The sequence below is a fragment of the Leucopleurus acutus genome (assembly GCF_964270905.1).
Source record: "Leucopleurus acutus genome assembly, chromosome: 2".
Classification (NCBI taxonomy): domain Eukaryota; kingdom Metazoa; phylum Chordata; class Mammalia; order Artiodactyla; family Delphinidae; genus Leucopleurus; species Leucopleurus acutus.
This window is the reverse complement of record NC_139143.1, coordinates 53,325,597-53,345,020: the sequence shown is the minus strand read 5'-3', so window position 1 is coordinate 53,345,020 and position 19,424 is coordinate 53,325,597. Positions and strand designations below refer to the sequence as shown.

Here is a 19,424-nt window from a genome sequence, read left to right as displayed (position 1 = left end):
GATCCCCATTTTACCACTGAAGAAACGAAGGTCAGAGGAAGTTAGGTAACTTTAAAAGCTTGCACAGCTAGAAAGTGATGGGCCAGAACCTGAACTAGTAGTCTGCCTGCAGAGCCAATGTTCTGTTGAATCACAAAAGCTGCAGAGGTAACATGTCTGATGAAAGTTTTATAAGGATTTATCTGCTCTGTAAGTTCATTTTATTTTGTCCACTTCCCTGAAAAATGGAACAGATACATATTATAAATACCATTTTGAAAATTTTTATTAAACTTAAACGTCTTACACTCATTTGCAAAATATATCATTTCTCCTTTTAATTCACAATGCAAAGTTGAAAAAATATCCCTAGAGAAACAATGAGTTTGGCTCTCAACACATCTCAAGACGTCAAATATTTTCATAAAAACCGTACAGAGACACTAAGAGTTTGTGCTCTCTTTCTCAGACATTCGTTGACGTCAATAACTGTGATGACCTGAAATAAGCAAAGTAGTTATGGTATGCCTCAAGAGTTTCTCATGAAAGTGCTACAGAACAATACTGAAGAGAGGAAGTGCCAAGACATGAAACATGTTGGTAAGTGGGTCACCAGGTTGTCATGGGGCAAGAGGCATTCCTTATGGCTCTTCCAGAACTTACAATTCTAGGGACCACTGAAAATGCCGAGAAATGCAAGTTTAGAGACATCCCAGAGTCTAGGTGACACATAATACTTTCCAAAAAGTGTTGTGTAAGGGAACTATTTATTTCAATTGCAACAGCAAATTATATGATTCAAGAAGCACTTACATTTTCTTAAATTCCTAAAAGGGGAAAAATGATTTATTGGCAATGCGTCATTTAAGGTAAGGGTTTTTTGGTCTAAACTCTTATCTAAAATATTATTTAAATACACAATGGCCCAAATGTGATCCTATGAAAATTGGGGCATCATAGAGGGAGAAGGAGCTGGAGGAAGGAAAAAACCCGGGGGAAGGAATATTCTGGAACAAAAAGGTCAGCAAAGACTTAAGACATCCTCTCAAATCTGGCTATAGAATCCACAGTGGGAGCCAAGAAGAGAAAATGGGAGAAAAGAAAATGAAGCCCACCATTTAGTTCTTTTAATTGCTCTCCACTGTGCTCCCTCCTGGCTGGAAGAAAGGGGTGATCATGTTAAGCACTAGGGTTCCAAATGTTTCCATTCCTTTAAGACAAAATCCAAAAGAGATGAGAATAGTGTAGCATTTCTTTATGAGCTTAAACATTCAACAGAGGGAAATACGGGGGGGAAGAATGATCTCAGGGCTTCTTTTATATGGGATCATGAGGGAGGAAGTCAAGTACGAGCCAGTCTGTCTGCCCACCTGTGCCTGCAATTCTTCAGTAGCAAGAGGAAGCTGTACTTAAGTTTTAAACCTGGGGCTGAACAAGACATCAGATTGAAAGAAGAAACTTGCCATTTTCAGGATTTTATGTATAACTATGAATTAGAGTATATTCTGGTATGGACTGGAAACTTAAAGTTAGAGATTTTTGGTTTGGTTTGGTTTGACTGAAATACCATGGACTATGAAAAGAGCTCTGTCCCAGAAGTGAGGGGACCTGAGTTCCAGTCCCACATCTGCCATTACTAGCTATGCAGATAGGAGCAACTCAGGCTCTCAGATCACAATAAAGTGATTGGGTTAGATGTTTATCTCTAAGGTCCCTTGCAGTTCTGTGAATCTTTATTCAAGAGTAGGAGCCTAAAAGAATTATGTGAGCCATAAACATGAGTCTCAAATGTAACCTGAAGTTTTCTAGTAGCAGGTTAAAATTTTTAAATGGATTGGATTAATTTTACTTTATATTTAATGTATTTTATTTATATATGTATTTAACCCAGAAGGACCAAAATAGTATCACTTCAATATGTAATTGCTATTAAATAATATTACTAAGATATTTTACATTCTTTCCTTTGTACTAAGTCTTCAAAACCTGATGTGTATTTTATACTTGCATCATATCTTTATTTGGACCAGCCATATTTCAAGTACTCAATAGTCAAGTTTAGAGGGCTTGAGCTTTTCTTACCTAAAGATAAAGATATAGCTTATCTTCAAAGTGAAATTACATTTAAAGTAGAAAAGCTATTCATTAAAATGTTAGGGTCAGCATATTAAAGAGATGCAAGGGAAGATGTGATCAACAAAGGGATTGGACTTTTGATGGTAATTGCCAAATGGAAAGATACAGAAGGAAGCTGTGTCATGTGGAAATTCAAGGGTTAGACAGAAATGATGTATGCCACCTCCAGGCCTGATAAAATGTTTGCACCTAATTCACCACTGTCCCTCTTCTCTTATCTAGACATATGCAGGTGTTCCATTAAGATCTATGTGGCCATAAGAATAATGGAGCCACCAGATCAGGGGTTTCTAATCTGGGGTCTATGGATGTTTATGGAATCTTCAGATAGAATTCAGGGAGTCCAAAAATTGAATGAGGGTAAATAACAACTTTATTTTTATTAACTTTCAACTCAAATTCAGCATTTCCTTCAATTATGAATGTAAGCAAACCACAGTAGAATTTAACAGTACTTGTGACCTCATCCTCAACAGAGATCACAGATGTCTTCTTAGCACATTTCATTAACTGAATATCATACAATAGCACTTCATCAAAGTGACAGCAGTTATTAGACCCACCACGAGACCTTGTCATTCACTGCATTAATAAAGAAGCACATATATTATTATGTCACAGATTTTTAATGTATTTCGATATCTGTATTTCAATAAAATTGGTTTCTTTTGTAAGCCTGTGTACTTTTTTAAATTTAAAAATATTATTCTGAGAAGGGGTCCCTAGGTTTCACCAGACTACCAAAAGGCTCCATGGCACAATGCACTAGAGGGCAAGACTCTGGGTCCTTGAATGACCCCAACCCCCTTCTCTATCCCACACCAAATCACACTGGGTTGTGTAATGAGTGAGAAATAAATCATTATCATGTCAAGCCACTGAGATTTGAGGAATGTTAGTTTCAGCAGTTAGCCCACTCTAATGTACAACTGAAATGTGGCTTCAGGCCAATGCCAACTGGTTACAACTGTGACCAGATTCCATACACTGAAGAGACAGGCACTGGCAGTTACAAGCTGGTAAACTGGGTCTCAAAAAAAACAGAAAAGGACCCCCCCCCATGGATTATTTATTTTTGGCTGCTTGGGTGTTCATTGCTGCGCGCAGGCTTCCTCTATTTGAGGCGAGCGGGGGCTATTCTTTGTTGCGGTGCGCAGGCTTCTCATTGCAGGGGCTTCTCTTGTTGCAGAGCACAGGCTCTAGGCACACGGGCTTCAGTAGTTGTGGTGCATGGGCTTAGCTGCTCCACGGCATGTGGGCTCTTCCTGGACCAGGGCTCAAACCCGTGTCCCCTGCATTGGCAGGCAGATTCTTAACCACTGCGCCACCAGGAAAGCCCCCCCATGGCTGATTTTAAACTACCAATATGATGTCACTGAACTCTGAATTAGGAAGGATGCCCAGCCAGCGTGAGTTGACTCCTGGGACGTCACTGGGACTACTCTCCCTATGACATTTCCTAGAAGGGTGTCTTGCTATTACCCTCCCCTGGTTGGAGGGGAGAGGTGTGTGCAGAATCTTGAGAACGGTTGTTTAAAGGCTCCTATTTAAATCATCGTATCTGACTTTTTCATGATGAATAAATAAAGCAGAATACCCTAGATGCGGTAATTTGTACATTCAACAAGCTGTTGAAAAGAATCTAATTAGTACTAATTACAATACTAGAGTGTCCCAACAAATTATAATGCCATTGCTTCTGTAGAGGCATTGTGTTTAAACACTCTGAAACATTAATTAGTCTACAGAACAAATGTGGGAGATAGGTATTATTCAGCAGTGTCTGAAAGCCAATTATTTACTCTGGGAAAGCCTCATGCTGTTCCTGATAGTAAAAAAGAAATTGATTATCATAATAGTAGGATTGGGAAATTCCAGAATTATATGACCTTCATTTCTGACCTTCCTTTATTTCACTGAGCATTACTGCTGTCCCCATTTTACATGTGAGAAACTGAACACTGCCAGTTGACAGATCCAAAATCTTCAGAGAATCCAGCTTCAGATTCAGCAAGTCCTCAGGAGATTATCACGCCTATTTTTCAAATTTGAAAGCTCCATTTATGAATCTTTTGTGCCTTACTTCCCAAATATATTTTCTTTTACAATGAAGAAGTTGTTTAAAGGCACAATTTTATTAGAGTTAATTTAAAGTGACCTACTATGCCTGCTTTCACCTATTTGTAAATTCCCTACTATGTTTTGCTAACATTTAGACAAATTTTACTTTCTGGATTAAGCTATTTATAATCTCATCCACTAAAAATATTCACTTCAAAAAAATAGTCAAATCATTTGGGGTTAAGATACGGAATCAAAGGTTTAGTAAACGTTTCAAGGGATAAATTACTGGCTTATCTCATTTAAAGTTAATAAGTGACTGTTCAAATCTTATCACGCTGATGCTCCTTTCCATCAGAAAGGAGCTATGTGGACAAGAAAAAGCTATGTGGACAAGATTTGTAATTTCTGGAAGAACATTTGATATTCCATTGGTTATCCTCTGAGAAATTTGCTTGCCTGGAACATAGTAGGCACTCAATAAATATTAGTGTTTAATGTTGTTATTATTATTATCATTCCTCAGACCAGAAGTTATCATTTTTAGTTAAGAATTGACATCCCAGTTGATATGCACAGGTCTTAGTTATGCTCTAAAATTACCTGCTTTAAATTTAAATAGTACAATTTAAATTCCTCTACTTTAGGAAATGGAACATATTTATAAAAAACTGTCTTAACATCCTTGTCTGCTAATTTCATCATGTCTGTAATTCCTAAATCCATTCTATTGACGGATTTTTTTCCTTTGAGTTATGAATATTTTCCTGCTTCTTCATTTGCCTGGTAATCTTAGATCAGATTCTGGGTATTGTGAATTTTACATTGTTGAACGTATATTTAATTGTATTGCTATAAAGAATGTTGGACTTTGTTCAGGCATGCAGTTAAGTTACTTAGGATCAGTGTGATCCTTTTGAGGTTTGCTTTTTACATATTTTATTAGACAGGTCCAGACCAGTGTTAACGTCTAGTGCTAATTTCTGTTCACTATTACAATGTCCTATGTAATAGAAGGTCTTTCTGTTTCATTTTGTTGTTGTTGTTTTAAGGTCTTTCTGTTTTGGATGATGGGAATGTAAACTATTCCCAGCCCTGGACGAGTGCCAGGAATTGACTCTATAAAACCAGATACACATGATCTTCTATTCTAGAAAATGGTCTTGTATTATTTTTTTGCTAATTTTCTCCTCTTGATTTTCTTTTTTTTTTTTTTTGCGGTATGCGGGCCTCTCTCTGTTGTGGCCTCTCCCGTTGCGGAGCATAGGCTCCAGACGCGCAGGCTCAGCGGCCATGGCTCACGGGCCCAGCCGCTCCGCGGCATGTGCGATCTTCCCGGACCGGGGCATGAACCCGTGTCCCCTGCATCGGCGGGCGGACTCCCAACCACTGCGCCACCAGGGAAGCCCTCCTCTTCATTTTCTTTGTTCTCTATTTCCTAGGACTTCTGTAAGTCAGATATTGAAATTTTCGGATTGACCCTTGGATTTTTTTTATTATTGCCTCTTCTATTTTCCATATTTAGATGTTTTTGTTCTATTTTCTCCAAGATTTTCTCAAGTTTGTTTTCCAGAGCAACGATTGGATTTTTAAATTTCTTGATCATTAGATTTTTAATTTCCAAGAGATATCTCTTATTCTATTATTGTCATTTCTTCATTGCATCCTGAACTTGTTTTCCAAACTCAATACTTCTCTCATTTTTTAGGATATTCACTATAAATTTTTTTTCTCCTTTCATTCATTTATTAAGCAAATATTTATTGGTAACAAACCATATACCAGACACTGATCTCTCAATACAAAGACCCTGCTTTCGTGGAGGTGAAAGTGCTGATAGGCAGGCAATAAAAAACTGACAAATAAATATATTTTATGTCTGTTAGTAATAAGTGCTATGAGGAATCCCCTCCATGAAAAACCTTTCCCTCGTGCTCACTACATTCCACCCATACCACCCTTTCTTCAATTCCTTCAGGTTCCTTCTCCTCTTCCCTTTCTATACACTGTTCTCTCTACTCCAAATATTCTTCCCCATCCTCCTGAGCACTATATCTTAAGTATATCTCATCTCCTTGCTCTATCATTACCATCAGTTTTCTGTCTCAATACCCTTTTTACTCCATTCGTAACATTTATCAAAACTCGTAATGTTGCTTACTTACCATTTAATAGCCATTCATGCTTCTTCCTTGCCAAGTGAGCCTTATTTTGTTCAGGTGTCCCTATAGCCATGTGCTTCAGTGAGGATAGGGCCCAGCCCCAGGCAGGGGTGAATCTGGATTAGTCTAACCAAATCATGATAATTCCATACTCTTGCCAGTAATAACTTAGGAAAGAATGTGTGACCCTGTTCTGATCAGTGGGATATAAAGGCAAGTCTGCTTGTAAGGCATCTGGAGAAGGTTTGTTCTTATAAAGAGACTCACAAAATAGACAGTCCTCTTCTCGACCTCTGGGACATTGCTTTACTGAAGAACGTGATATCTTTTGCTACTCTAGTCATCTTTCAACCATAGGAGAGCTAGCCCACAGAGAGTAGAAAGATAGAAATAAGCTGACCTTTGATGATATCGCTGAGCCACTAAATTAGTCCTACCTTCATGTTTCTTTACGTTCCCATGAGCTCTACTTGAGAAATCTACTAGATAATGAGCTTCAAACACCAATGAGACATCAACATAAGGACTGATGTCTTCAGTAATACTTACTTGGAAAAAAAGATTAAATGAGAAAAAAAGAATATAATATAATGGTTATATGCCCTGACATAGTAAAATCATAAAATAAAATTGGGGGAGAATTGGGATAGCATATACAAAAATTTTGTTACTAATTCTTAAATCAGCTTGTTCAACATTTTTCTACAATCATAATTGATGGTGGTAGTATTCACATTATTCTCTGAAATAGTTGTATATATTAAGTGGGATAACATAGATAACAATTTGAGGATATTTAATTCTACCATCTATTGTGCCTTTGAGAACCAAGAAAAAGGAGATAAAAATATAATGTAGGAGATATACCTTTTTTTTCACAGTTCTGTCCACTAAAAAGGTCCAGAAACAATGGCCAACCCAGTCATAGCAATGAGCCTCTCTAGGCGCAAACTGTCTTCTTGAATACCATTTTCCACTAAAAGAAACCAGGGATTCTTATAGATATTGCTTATTCCAAGTATGGAATAGGAAATAAATATGATGAACCAAGAACATCTTGACTTACTACTGGAAGGCAAGGAAGCTATCAAATACTACTAGGGTAATTTCAAAAGGACTCAGGAGCCAACTTGAAGAGGCTTTCATTGCCAATGATGGGAAATTTGGGCTTCAACAAGGATAAGAATTACAATGGAATTCGTAAGTTTACAATGATATTTTTTAAGTTAATTGATCACCTTCAGGGGATGACAGGAAACCAACAAATTATCTTGAAAACTGGTAAATAAAATGAAAGGGTAAGGTTTTTATCCTGCCTTTCCTATATGAACTATCTATCATATGAGGCAACCAAATAGTAAATAAGGAAAGTATCACTCTATGAAACTATTCCAGCTAATAAGTGAAAACAAAGTGACATAATTAGAATATCACCATTCTTCAATCCCAGTGAATTAATGTGTCCTGGCAATGAGCATCAATAACCGCTAACATCACAAAAAGAGACAACCAAATGTTAGGTGCCTCCAAATGAAGAACACAGCACCACCTGTAGCCTTGACAAAAGTATTAATCCTCAGTCTGATCACATCTCACTATCTCTGTCGATTTGTAGAAAGTACAGGAGAAATGCGTGGAACGGCGCCATGAAAAAATTCCAGACTGCGGAAAACCCTACATGTCCAATCTGTCAACAGCCCAGATCTGTCAACAGATCATTTGCAAGTAAAAGTCAGAGACGTAAGGGAAACCTGTAGATTAAAAGAAACTTAAAAAGATATCTTTATAATGGGCAAGACTAAACTATAGTGTTTAAAAATGCATTGTTGGGTGATAAAACTATAGGAAGTATAAGAAAGTCATTACTATAAAATCTAGGATGAGTAATGTGGTCATCTGTTACACTGGCAGCCCCTAACGAACCACAGCTCATGGTATTCATGACTTTGTGGAGTCCTCTCCTCTTGCATCTGAACTGGCCCTGAGACTTGCTTTAACCAATAGAATGTGGCAGAGTAATACTGTGCTGTCCTAAGGCTAAGCCATAAGAAGCTCTGGCAGCGTCTAGAAGCTTTTGCATTCTTGCAAACCCTGACCTAGCATTTTAAAAGTTCAGGACCCTACTGGAAAGACCATGTAGAAAGTCCACCTGGAGAGACAGCTTACCCAAGTTCAGACCAGCCACCAGCCAATCTGCCAGTTGAATGGACTCACAGGACTGACTACTAGGAAATAAGTAGAATCACCCAGTGGAATCCGAGGCAGATAGCAGAACTGCGAGGAAATAAATAGTTCTTTTAGGAGCCAGTATCTTCAGGGGTAGTTTTTTTTTGGAGAGACAAAGGGGTCTAAGATTGGGATGGGGTACATGGAGGCTTCTGGGATGGCTAGTAAAGTTCCTTCCATTTCTTGACCTGGGTGGTGGCTACAGGACATTTGCCTTGTAATGATGCACTAAGCTATGCATTTGTTTTGCATGGTTTTGAAGCCTATGTTTTATTTTTAAATAAAAGAAAAAAAAATCCACATGGTTTGGCATAGAAACTTTTACTCTTTTTCCAAAATTCCTTCAGACTATGGACTTTTTAAAAAGCACTTCAAGCCTCCTAGTAAAAAACTATTGATTTATTCTGATCCTATCTACAGCAATATCCAAACAACACCAAGCATAGAAGTATAAACTTCTTTGGGTCTTAGACCTTGCAATTTGCAAAACTGAATTAATTTCTTTCATATATCTAAATCTTTTCTTCTCTCCTGTAAGTGAGAAAAAACATGTAGTACCAAAAAAAAGAAAAAAGAGGCACTTTTATAAGCTGGCCTGCAATTTCTTATTGGCAGCAACTTGCTAGTCTCTTTTTAAAATGAATTTTCCAGTTTCACAGGAGAAAATCTGTATTGCATTTGGGATTGTGTGTGTGTGTGTGTGTGTGTGTGTGTGTGTGTGTGTGTGTTTTAGTTTGGAACTGTTAGAATTTCAGCCCTCATGTCATATGTTTTACTAAAGTGCTTTTAACAGACTGTGGCAGATGAATTGTGCTCTTTTATTCTTTTGTCTTCCTTTTCATTATTATCCTCACCTCTGACTTCATTTTTCATTTCACAAGGCAAACTTGTATGTACCTTTTTTCTTAAAATGGTGTTAGTTAGCTTCACTGATCAAAAATACTATAATTTCTGATTAGGAGATTAAAATTCACTGTCATAATGCACGTTGCATATTTTGTAAAACTTTCACAGTACATTTATTTTAATTAAATTAGAAACTACTGTCACAAATTCTGCTCCTCCTGTTGCACTTTTTACCTGGGAACCCAGTTCAGATCTTTCCAGAGAACAACAGAGTAAAACCATAATCAGCTCAGTAGTCCACAGCAAAAATAAATAAAAATCACTACTGTCCTTCTAGGAGTTACCATTACTAAAGCACCCGTGATGAAGTGATCCTCTTGTAGCCAATGTCCATAGGCAAAAAAAAAAGTGTTTCACCAAAACCAGATCTTGATTTGGCATCTGACTCTATGCGTTCATCAGAACATGAATTGGGACCAAAGAGGGAAGATCACTCTTTCTTCCAAAAGCACGGGAGAAAATATTGATTTGTCTCAGCCTAGGGTCTTTATTTTTGATGAATCTAAGAACCTCAATTCACATTAAATTCCCAAAGTCTTGATCTCCATTCGCAAAGACTAAAGGTAGTAGAAAGTAATAATTGCCACCAGAAATTCCTAATCTGCAATAGTTTTCCTAATGCAAAACTCCTGCCAGCTGCACTAGTAGACTGTCATTTCTTAAATTAAAACATAACGGGATCAATATATCTTTGTGCATTATTTACACAGGGCCCTCTCCTTCTTCTTTTCTCCTGTCCCTTCTCTTCCCACCTGAGGCACTGCAATTCCTCACTTCTTAGGAGAACCCATTTATTTCTACAAATTAGGAACTGAGACAAATACTAATGGGATAATTCTTACCCACTTCCTACTTTCTTTGGATTAATTTTTCTTGAGGGGGACCTAATAAGGCAGCACTTAGTGTACTGGCTAGAATGCTTTGGGCCATAAATAACAGAAGAAAATTATATTAGTTAGGATAAGTTTGACTGTGGATAACAGTAATAGCACAGATAACACTAGCTTAAGTAAGATAGAAGTTTATTTCTCCCTTATTATGGTCCAGAGGTAAGTAGTCCAAAGCTGGTATGTAAGTTCTACTACATGAAGTCCTCAGGAACCTAGGCTCCTTTGTCCACTTATTCCACTTTGCATGAATTCCTTCTTGAAGGACAAGCCATCGTCCAAGATGGCTGCTCCAGTCACTTTCGCAATCTAGCCAGCAGTATGGAGGACAGGACAGAGAAAGGCACACCCTTTCCCTTTAAGGTCACTTTCTGGGGACTGCATACAGCACTTCTACCTACATCCCATTAGCCAAAACTCAGTTACATGACCCTATCTAGTTGCAAAGGAGACTGGGAAATATCTTTATTCTAGGAGTTCGTGTGGCCAGCTAACATTTGGAAGTTCTATTATTTTAAAAAGCAAGAGAGAATTATATTAGGGGATAACTAGCAGTCTCTACCAGCCCAGCTCAAAGAGGACTTAGTATCTATCATAACAAGATGTACTCAAGAGTAGGGCAGGCAATCAGCGAGGTTTGCTGGGCTCCAGCTTCTCCTCTCTGAGACTGCCTCAGCCTGGCACTGCTCCAGATGTTGCCTATGTCGTAAGCTAGTGCCCCTCCTGCTCTAAAGATAAAAACAGCAGTTCCAGGCATCACATTTCAGACGCAACAAAATCCAAAAGAAGGAGAGAATACATCTCTTCCCTTTGTCTCCTTTTGAAAAGGGAAGAAAGTTTTCTTAGAAGCAGCCAGCAAAGTTCCCTTCAAGCTTCAATGGACTGGGACTTCCCTGTTGGCGCAGTGGTTAAGAATCCACCTGCCAATGCAGGGGACACTGGTTCGATCCCTGGTCTGGGAAGATCCCACATGCCGCAGAGCAACTAAGCCCGCGTGCCACAACTACTGAAGCCCACGCGCCTAGAGCCCGTGCTCACAACAAGAGAAGCCACCACAATGAGAAGCCCACGCACCACAACACAACTAGAAAAAAGCCCACATGCAGCAACGAAGACCCAACACAGCCAAAAAAAAAAAAAAAGCTTCAGTGGCCAGATTTCATCACAATCCCATGCCTTGTATACAGCTGACCCTTGAACATCAGCGGGGAGATGGGTGTGAGAGGCGCCCCCCCTCTGCACAGTTGGCCCTCCATATATGCGTTCCTCAATAACTGCAGTTCCTCCATATCTGTGGCTCCACATGCCCAGATTCAACCAACTGTGGATCATATAGTACTGCAGAATTTACTATTGAAAAAACCCTGCATATAAGTGGACCCATGCAGTTCAAATCCATGTTGTTCAAGGGTCAACTGCAATCACTGACAAGAACACACCACCATGATAGGCATAGACCAACTAGCACCCATCTCTCAGAAGCCATAAGTGGGGCTAGCCTCTCTGAAACAGAGGGCTGCCCTAACAAAACTGGGGCTCTGTTATGAAAGAGGAATGGGGAAACGATGCTGGGTTGGCATCTAATGGTGTCTACCACACTCTGTATCCTAAAATTCCATTACAATATACAGTTGACCCTTGAACAACATATGGGTTTGAACTCCGTGCGTCCACTTACTTTTTGTCAATAGTAAATACTACAGCGCTACATGATCCACAGTTGGTTGAATCCGTGGATGTGGATCCGTGGACAGCAAGGAACCGCAGTTACGGAGGGCCTACTATAAGTATACACAGATTTTCGACAGTACGGAGGGTCAGCACCCCTAACCCCCATATTGTTCAAGGGTCAACTGTACTTTTACTAGAGATAAATTGAACTCTGAGCTTACATCAGACCAGTTCTTTTGCCCATCTCCTACCAACAAATCACAGCTGAAGAACAAGCAAATGCGTGGACTAATAACTACACATCTAGGTTGAGGAGACTGCAAACTCCCTATCTTCCATTCACCTGGTCTAGGGAGCCTTTACTCCAGACACTATCATCAGCATAAATTTCACATACAGCCACCTAAGTTAACCCTTATGGTATAAATATGAGAAAATTCCTCTGAGAGAAATACATGTTGTTTTTAAGCTGAAACTCATTTCTTCCTTTATAAGCATCAGATCACTGATGAGTATTTCAGAGGAAGCTGCATTACAGGTGAGGTGTGGCTGACAATGTGATAGTCAGTCTAGGAGAAGAACAGTTTTCTTGACTGCTATTTGCTGCTACCAGGCCTAGAGGTGTCCTCCAGCATCCCCCAGCCCACCCCAAGAACCCAAGTATCCCTCAGTTCTCAGCCGCAGCATTGATTTTCCAGTACTTTTCCGACCCTCCACAGGACATATGTGAGAGAGTTTTCAAGTTTGTTTTCTTTTGATTCATCAACAATTCAATGGTAATTTTTTAAAGGAAATAAAATTATTGCTTTAACAGGAAAACGCTGTGTTTTTTGACGCTGTAGTTCACTTTTAGGCATACCAAAAGTTTAAAAGGAAAAAAACACAGGGCAGGAAAAGAGAAAAGTGCCCTAAATTGACCACTGATGCCTGGATTTTATGAGCTTTCTTTCTCATTAAAGCAAGATCCTTTTAGGTCACTGCTAAAAGCATTCCTGACGGCTAACAGATGACACTACCCATGTGATTACAAGCTGGTCTTAGTATTGTTTATTAATAGCAACATCTCATCAAGGGAAGTTACTGAAAGACTTCTAGACACATCCCCAAAATGTATTCTGTTGTTAAGAAACATGAGCGCGGTACTGATTTTCAAAACTAACATCTTTAGAAATGAAGTAACTCCTTTAACACTTCTGGTGCCCCTTTACTTAGAGATTTACCAAATCTTAAGAAGTAATGTACTTTCAAAATATCCATGGGACAAAGATCACTAATAATACAAAGTTTTGAGGCACACAAACCAAGTGGCAGCTATTAAATGATTTGGCCAAAAGTAAGTGCTGATACAGAATCATTAGCCTACTAGCAATACAGCTGCTCATAACACGTACAAGATTAAGTTAGCAAAATTCACTCCAAATGTATTGACTAGTTATTCTCCATGTTGGCAAAGTTTATAAAGCTTGAAAGAAAGTTATTTTCTCAGCTACAGGAGATTTCAAATCTATAATATTTCACTGGCGGCTACTTTATGAGAAAGGTTATAAAATCGTGCTTAAACTTTACTGTCATACTTTCAATTGTTCTGCTCACAATTAAATCAAAGCTTGAGAATATTTGTGGGCTAACGGATGGGCAAAGCAGTGAAGACAGGGTTATGGTTTTTTTCAGGGATCTGGGGCTTCAAAACCATCAGGAATCACAGCCTCATGAACTTCTTTTGCTCATGCACTAACAATTCACAACACCATGCATTTTTCCAGTGCTCTTTTCTCTTTTTGGCAAGACTAGTATTCTCAAATGAGGCAACTTCTCATTTTCTCTGGAGGTATTCTAACTTTAACTCTTCTCTTCCCTCCACCCCTACATACCTTGAAAGTGCCCTCCCAAACAAATAATGAGGAGATATAACTGCACAAGACTAGAGGATATAATGAGTGTCACACAATCTGCTTATAGTTTTATGCATTCAGAATGCATTTATTACAAGTCCTTCCTGTGTACTAGCTAGCTCATATTTTTGTATGTCATAATTTAATTTCAGAATGAAAAAGGTAACACATTTTCTTATCACATGAGTACAATGCTTGCGTCTGCAGCAACATCCATGATAACCATGAAGTCTTCTTCAAGCAAGTTAACCCCCTCACATTGCGGGACTTCCACTGATTACCGTAGATGCCATGCTGCAACTTGATGTTTCTATGCTTTTCAGTGAAACCAAGTTTTATAAAATAAATGCCATAAACATATTTTGCTAATAATTAAATGCAAGCCCCTTCTCACAACGTTCTAGTACATTGTTCTTTCAGTCCCCTAACCATTGGTGTAAATAACAAGCATGTAGCCAAATTTGTAAGATTAAGGCAGACTTGGTTTAGCTCTTTTTCTCATATAAACAAATCATCCATCTTTTCCCCATTTAAAATAAACAACAGCAAAGGGATACCTGACCAAGTTTTATTCCCTGACAGTAGGGGTTGTTGATGATCTTCTACCTCTCAAAGCACCAGAGCAGAAGTCTGGAAAATCAGTTAAATTGCTCTCAAGTGCCCTAATTTGATATCCTTTTTAAATGGTTTTAAATGTTGTGACTGAAAGCAAATTTGGAATAAAGACACTAAATAAATGCTTTCCTCTTAGGAAATGGTTCAGGGGCCAGAAAGAGGTACCAGAAAGAACTTTTTTTTGCAGAATTAGGGTGAAACCTAGAGTATAATACCTAGTTTAGCAGGTATTTCTAAAGCCAGAAAAACTAAATTCACAAGATAACCTACTGTTAGGTAGTGGTTGTCGGCAAGGTTTGCGGGGGAGGGAAGAGAAAGAGGCCAGTTACACCCAGGAGATAAAGAATCATGATTTCCTGCAGTTGCAGCTCAGTTTGGGTTTTGTTTTCTTCTGCCTCACACTCTTTACTGTATCACTATATTCCAGAAAGGCTCTCGAATGAGTTTCTCCCCATAAACAATTTTAGCAACTGTTACCCAATATGCCAGTGTTCCTCTTTCGGTTTTCCCCAACCTCTCACCTCCGGGAAGAGAAGGGAACCGCACAACCTGGGGGCCTGATGACATTGTCCTTTCTGCCTCTGATGAAATCATCCCACAAGTGACACTATGAAGCTCAAGTAAAGCTGTGGCCGACGCTGCGTCTTACAAAACCAGGCCAGGGAAATTCTGCCTTATATGCCGGGAATCCCCAGGGGAATCTCTAGAAGCGAGGGGACATCCCCACTGTTCTCTCTGCGGCAAGTTCAGAAAGAGCTCAGAACTGAGTCCAATGCCAGGTACAGGACGGCGAGGTGTTGCTGGGCGGGGGGCGGGATGTGCAGAACAGACAACGAAGCGGCCCGAGTGGAGGCAGCTGGGTGGTCCTCCTCTCCACAACCTTCACCTGCGTCTCCCAACCGCCCGGCGGCGCTTCCCTAAGCACCCCCAGCCCCTTCGCCATGGCTGCCCCGCACCCCACCCGGGCCAGGGCGCTCAGGCCAAGCTGCCGTCCGGTTGCGGGAACCCTGGCTGAGCGTCCCGTGCGCCCCTGTCATCCCCGCGCACGCCGGTGGAAAGCCGGTCGTGGCGGGCAGGGGCGCTGCGGACGCCGGTCGGGTCGCCCCCTCTGGGGCCAGTGCCCGGGGTCCCAGCCTGGCGCAAGGCTCCGGGCGGACGGGCGTCGCGCTCCCGGGAAGCCCCCGGCGGGCGTACCTCGGATGTAGGCGCACTTGCCCTCGTCCAACTGACTGGAGGCCGAGCCGCCCATGGCGACGGTGCAGGAGAACGCTGAACGCCGCGGCTGCCCGACCCAGTCCCTGGGCGGGAGGGACTGACACTCCCGTCGGCGCCCGCTGCCCGCTCCTGGAAGTTGATGAGACGGAGATCTGAGCTCTGCAATTAAAGGGCAAACTTCCTCCAAGAGGCGCGGCCTTCTCGGGCGCCTCCTACGGGTCCGCGCCCTCTGAGGATCTGTGGGCTGGCCCGGGGCTGTCTTCCCGCCTTCGTTTCACTGGGAAGCTCCGAGGGGATGTCTGGTCTGGAAGGACTACTTCCCGCTTCTTCTCATCTCTGGCTTCTTATTTTCACCTTGGGGTAAGAGGACAATTTCCCTAGTGACTGGAAACCTCTGTGAGCTGGAACCTTCCCCCTCACATTTCACGAGGTGCAGTTCCAGAGCTCCTTGCTTTGCACGCCCTCCTCTCCGGTACGGAAGCAACAGTTCTTCTCAAGCATAACCTAAGAACTTGTTAGAAATGCAAAATCTCGGCACCTTTCCTCTCTACCGCTCTACACACACGCACGCGCAAACACATACACACACACACACACACACACACACACACACACACACACACACACACACACGGCGCCCCAATTAGAAACTCTGGGAGTGGAGCCCAGCAATCTGTTTTCACAGGCACTCCAGGTAATTCTGATGCCTGTTGACGTTTGAGAACCAGTGGTAAACTCTCCCTTCCTGCAGCCAAGAAGTTGGACCAAGGAGGGAGTGGGGGATGAAGGGAAAAAAAGAGGGAAATAGAAAAAGCTAGGGAGAACCGAAGGCTGGGCCTTGATCAGAGTCTGCTCTTAACATCTTTAGGTTCGGTTCCTCCCCTCCGCAAACTAGAAATAGTTCATTAGAAAGTGCACTTGTTCTTTTCCCACAACCACTGTTTAGCTTGGCAGCTTCTCCCAAACAAGAACCAGCTTGGTAGAAGGGTCACCACTTATTTCTTCCTATTCTTAGCAGTCAGATTTTAGTGATTCCTGTTGACTTAACCTCCAAGGTCAAATAGTCTGTTCACACAAGAACCAGGCCTGTGGAGGACTTTGAAGGCTTTTCCCTCCAAGGTTAATTATCTAGCGTTTTAGCACAAAGATTTCTCCTACCTCACACCCAGTCTCTCACACCTTATGTTCCAATCCATCAGTAAATCCTTTCAAATCTACTTTCAAAATACATCCAATATCCAACCATTTCTCATCCCCTCCACTGCTATCAACCCCATCATTTCTCACCTGGATGATTACAATAGCCTCCTAACTGGTCTCCCTCCTTCAGAGAAAAAAACACAAAGTCTGTCACAGACACTCGGCTCTGCCCTCATCTACCACACACTCTTCCTCCCCCTTGCTCTCTCTATTCCAGCCCTACTGGCCTTTTTGCCTCTTCTAGGACACATCAAGCTCAGGGCCTTTTTTGCACATGCTCTTTCTTCACCTAGATTTCTCTTCCCTCAGGTAATTCACATGGCTTACTCTCCAACTCTGTCACTTCATTCATAGCTCTACTTAAATGCTAACACCTCCGAGAGGCTTTTCTTAACCCCCTATTTAAACATCAGCCTTCATCTCTCTGCCTCTTACCCTTTCTTATTTCTATTCATATCACCTAGCATCATCTGACATATATTTCATTGTCTGTCTCTCCCCACTGAGATGGAAACTCCATGAGGTCAGGGATTGTCTTTGTTGATACTGTTGTTTCTTGGGATTTTTTAAAAATTATTTGGTTTTTTTAATTATTTTTTTTTCTTTAAGGACAGGGATTTTATGTTCTCTGATATATCTTAAAAGCCTAGAACAACACCTAGCACATAGTAGGTGCTCAGTGGACAGCTACTGAATAAGTGAATGCGTGAAATATAAAATGTAAGAATCTGCAGTCAATGAAAGCTGCGATCTCAGTGAATAAAGAGCATTTCCAGATAACTATTCAATGATTTAAACAATTCAATGTTCAACTCTTTTCTCAATATTCTAGTATATATATATATATTCTAGTATATTCTAAGTATATTCTAAGTATATTTTCTCAGAGTAGTAATTCCTTTCATTATATAAATTGCTATAATTATGCCTCAGAATACTGTTATTGTTATTAAATAAAACTAGTTTGGATCTCCTGCCAGAGTATAGTTTTAGCTTGTCTTAGCTCTTTAGCTCTTATTTGGGAATACACTGAGAAAAGGCTGATTATACTGATCTATCATTCTTTGCTCATTTGTAGCATTCACAGAATGAACAAAGTACAAGGAAGGACTTTGTATGGTGTAGTTATTAACAAGCTTTGTAACCAGACAGTGCCAGCTTGGAATCCTAACCTAACAGATTACTTAATAGCCATGTGACCTGGTCAAGTTTCTTAACTTACCTGTCTTAGTCTCCTTATCTGTTAAATGGAGCTAATAACACTTACCTCATAGTATAGTCAAAATTAAATTTGATTGGGTCTGTGAAGCACTTAACATATTCCGAGGAACATAATAAGTGTTCAGTAAATGGAAACTAGGATTGTTATTATCAGTAAGGACAGAGTGGTCAAAGAGGCAATTTTCTAGAGAAAGTGTATTTTAATTGGACCTTGAAAATCACTGATGTTACATTAAGCAAGAACTTCTGCTCCCTTTTTTCCCCGAATAAAGCTCTTTTTCCCCGAATAAAGCTCTTTTTCCCCAATCGGTTTACAGGAAAAATTAAGGAATTCATTATTTTAGTCATAGTATTTAATATTTGCAAATCCTATGTGGGAATCATTTTATTAATCACACACTAAAATGAGTCTCCAAGCAGTTCAATAACTTTATGAACCAGATTCAACTTCATATGATTCAAATCGGCTAGTTTAGAAAATTTCCTTTACAATGTTAGTTTTGGTATCGCATCAGTGTTTTGGGTCTTAAAATACTCTTGAGACCATTTCTTTCAGGTAAGTTTCACATACTAAAATGATTACCTTTTTTTAACATCTTAATTGAAATATAATTTGCCCATTTAAATTACCTTTTTTTGAAGGAACAAATTAGTTTAATAGACATTTAGCACATTGAAAATGTGACTGTGTTTTGGGATTCCCTTGCATGTCATAGAACTTTGAACCCCTTGTTTGCCATGTTCTCATTTGAGTTAGTGACATCTGTCTATTTGGGAATTTAACTGCCTGCAGAGCAGGGACAATCTCAAACTGTGCATTTCCCCAAGTACCTTGTACTGCCCTGTAATATCCGAGTATAAACTCTGTAATTACTTGATTGACTGGTAAGCACAAACAGTAGTTCACATCAGCTGTCTAATTTAATCTTCACAAAAACCCACTGAGGTAGGCACTATTATTATCACCATTTTACAGGTAAGGAAACCAAGATTAAGAAGTTTAAGGAATTTATCGAGGTCACCCATCACCTGGGCTTACCTGACTCCAGAGTTCATCCTCTTAACCACGATACTGCTTCTTTTATTTTGAATCTTGCTTTTGTTTATTTACATAAGTAACCAGGTTTTACTATAGAAAAATTAGACACTACTGATAAACAAAAAGAAAAAACCTGGAAAATTCACCCAGATCCCGACATCAATATCTTTAGATAACCCCAATTACCAGTTTGATGTAGATTCCTACAAATTTA

The 19,424-nt window shown here is 40.1% G+C and overlaps 1 protein-coding gene across 1 annotated transcript in view; it reads right to left on the bottom strand.

Annotated features, from left to right (window-relative positions):
* The window catches only part of NIBAN1 (niban apoptosis regulator 1), a 161,562-nt gene extending 145,722 nt beyond the window's left edge, over nt 1–15,840 (bottom strand). The window contains exon 1 of the mRNA XM_082833491.1: nt 15,730–15,840. Within this exon, the coding sequence (XP_082689617.1) occupies nt 15,730–15,784 (55 nt within the window). The 5' untranslated portion in view covers nt 15,785–15,840. The remainder of the gene's footprint in view (nt 1–15,729) is intronic.
* Between the last annotated feature and the right edge of the window lie 3,584 nt (nt 15,841–19,424).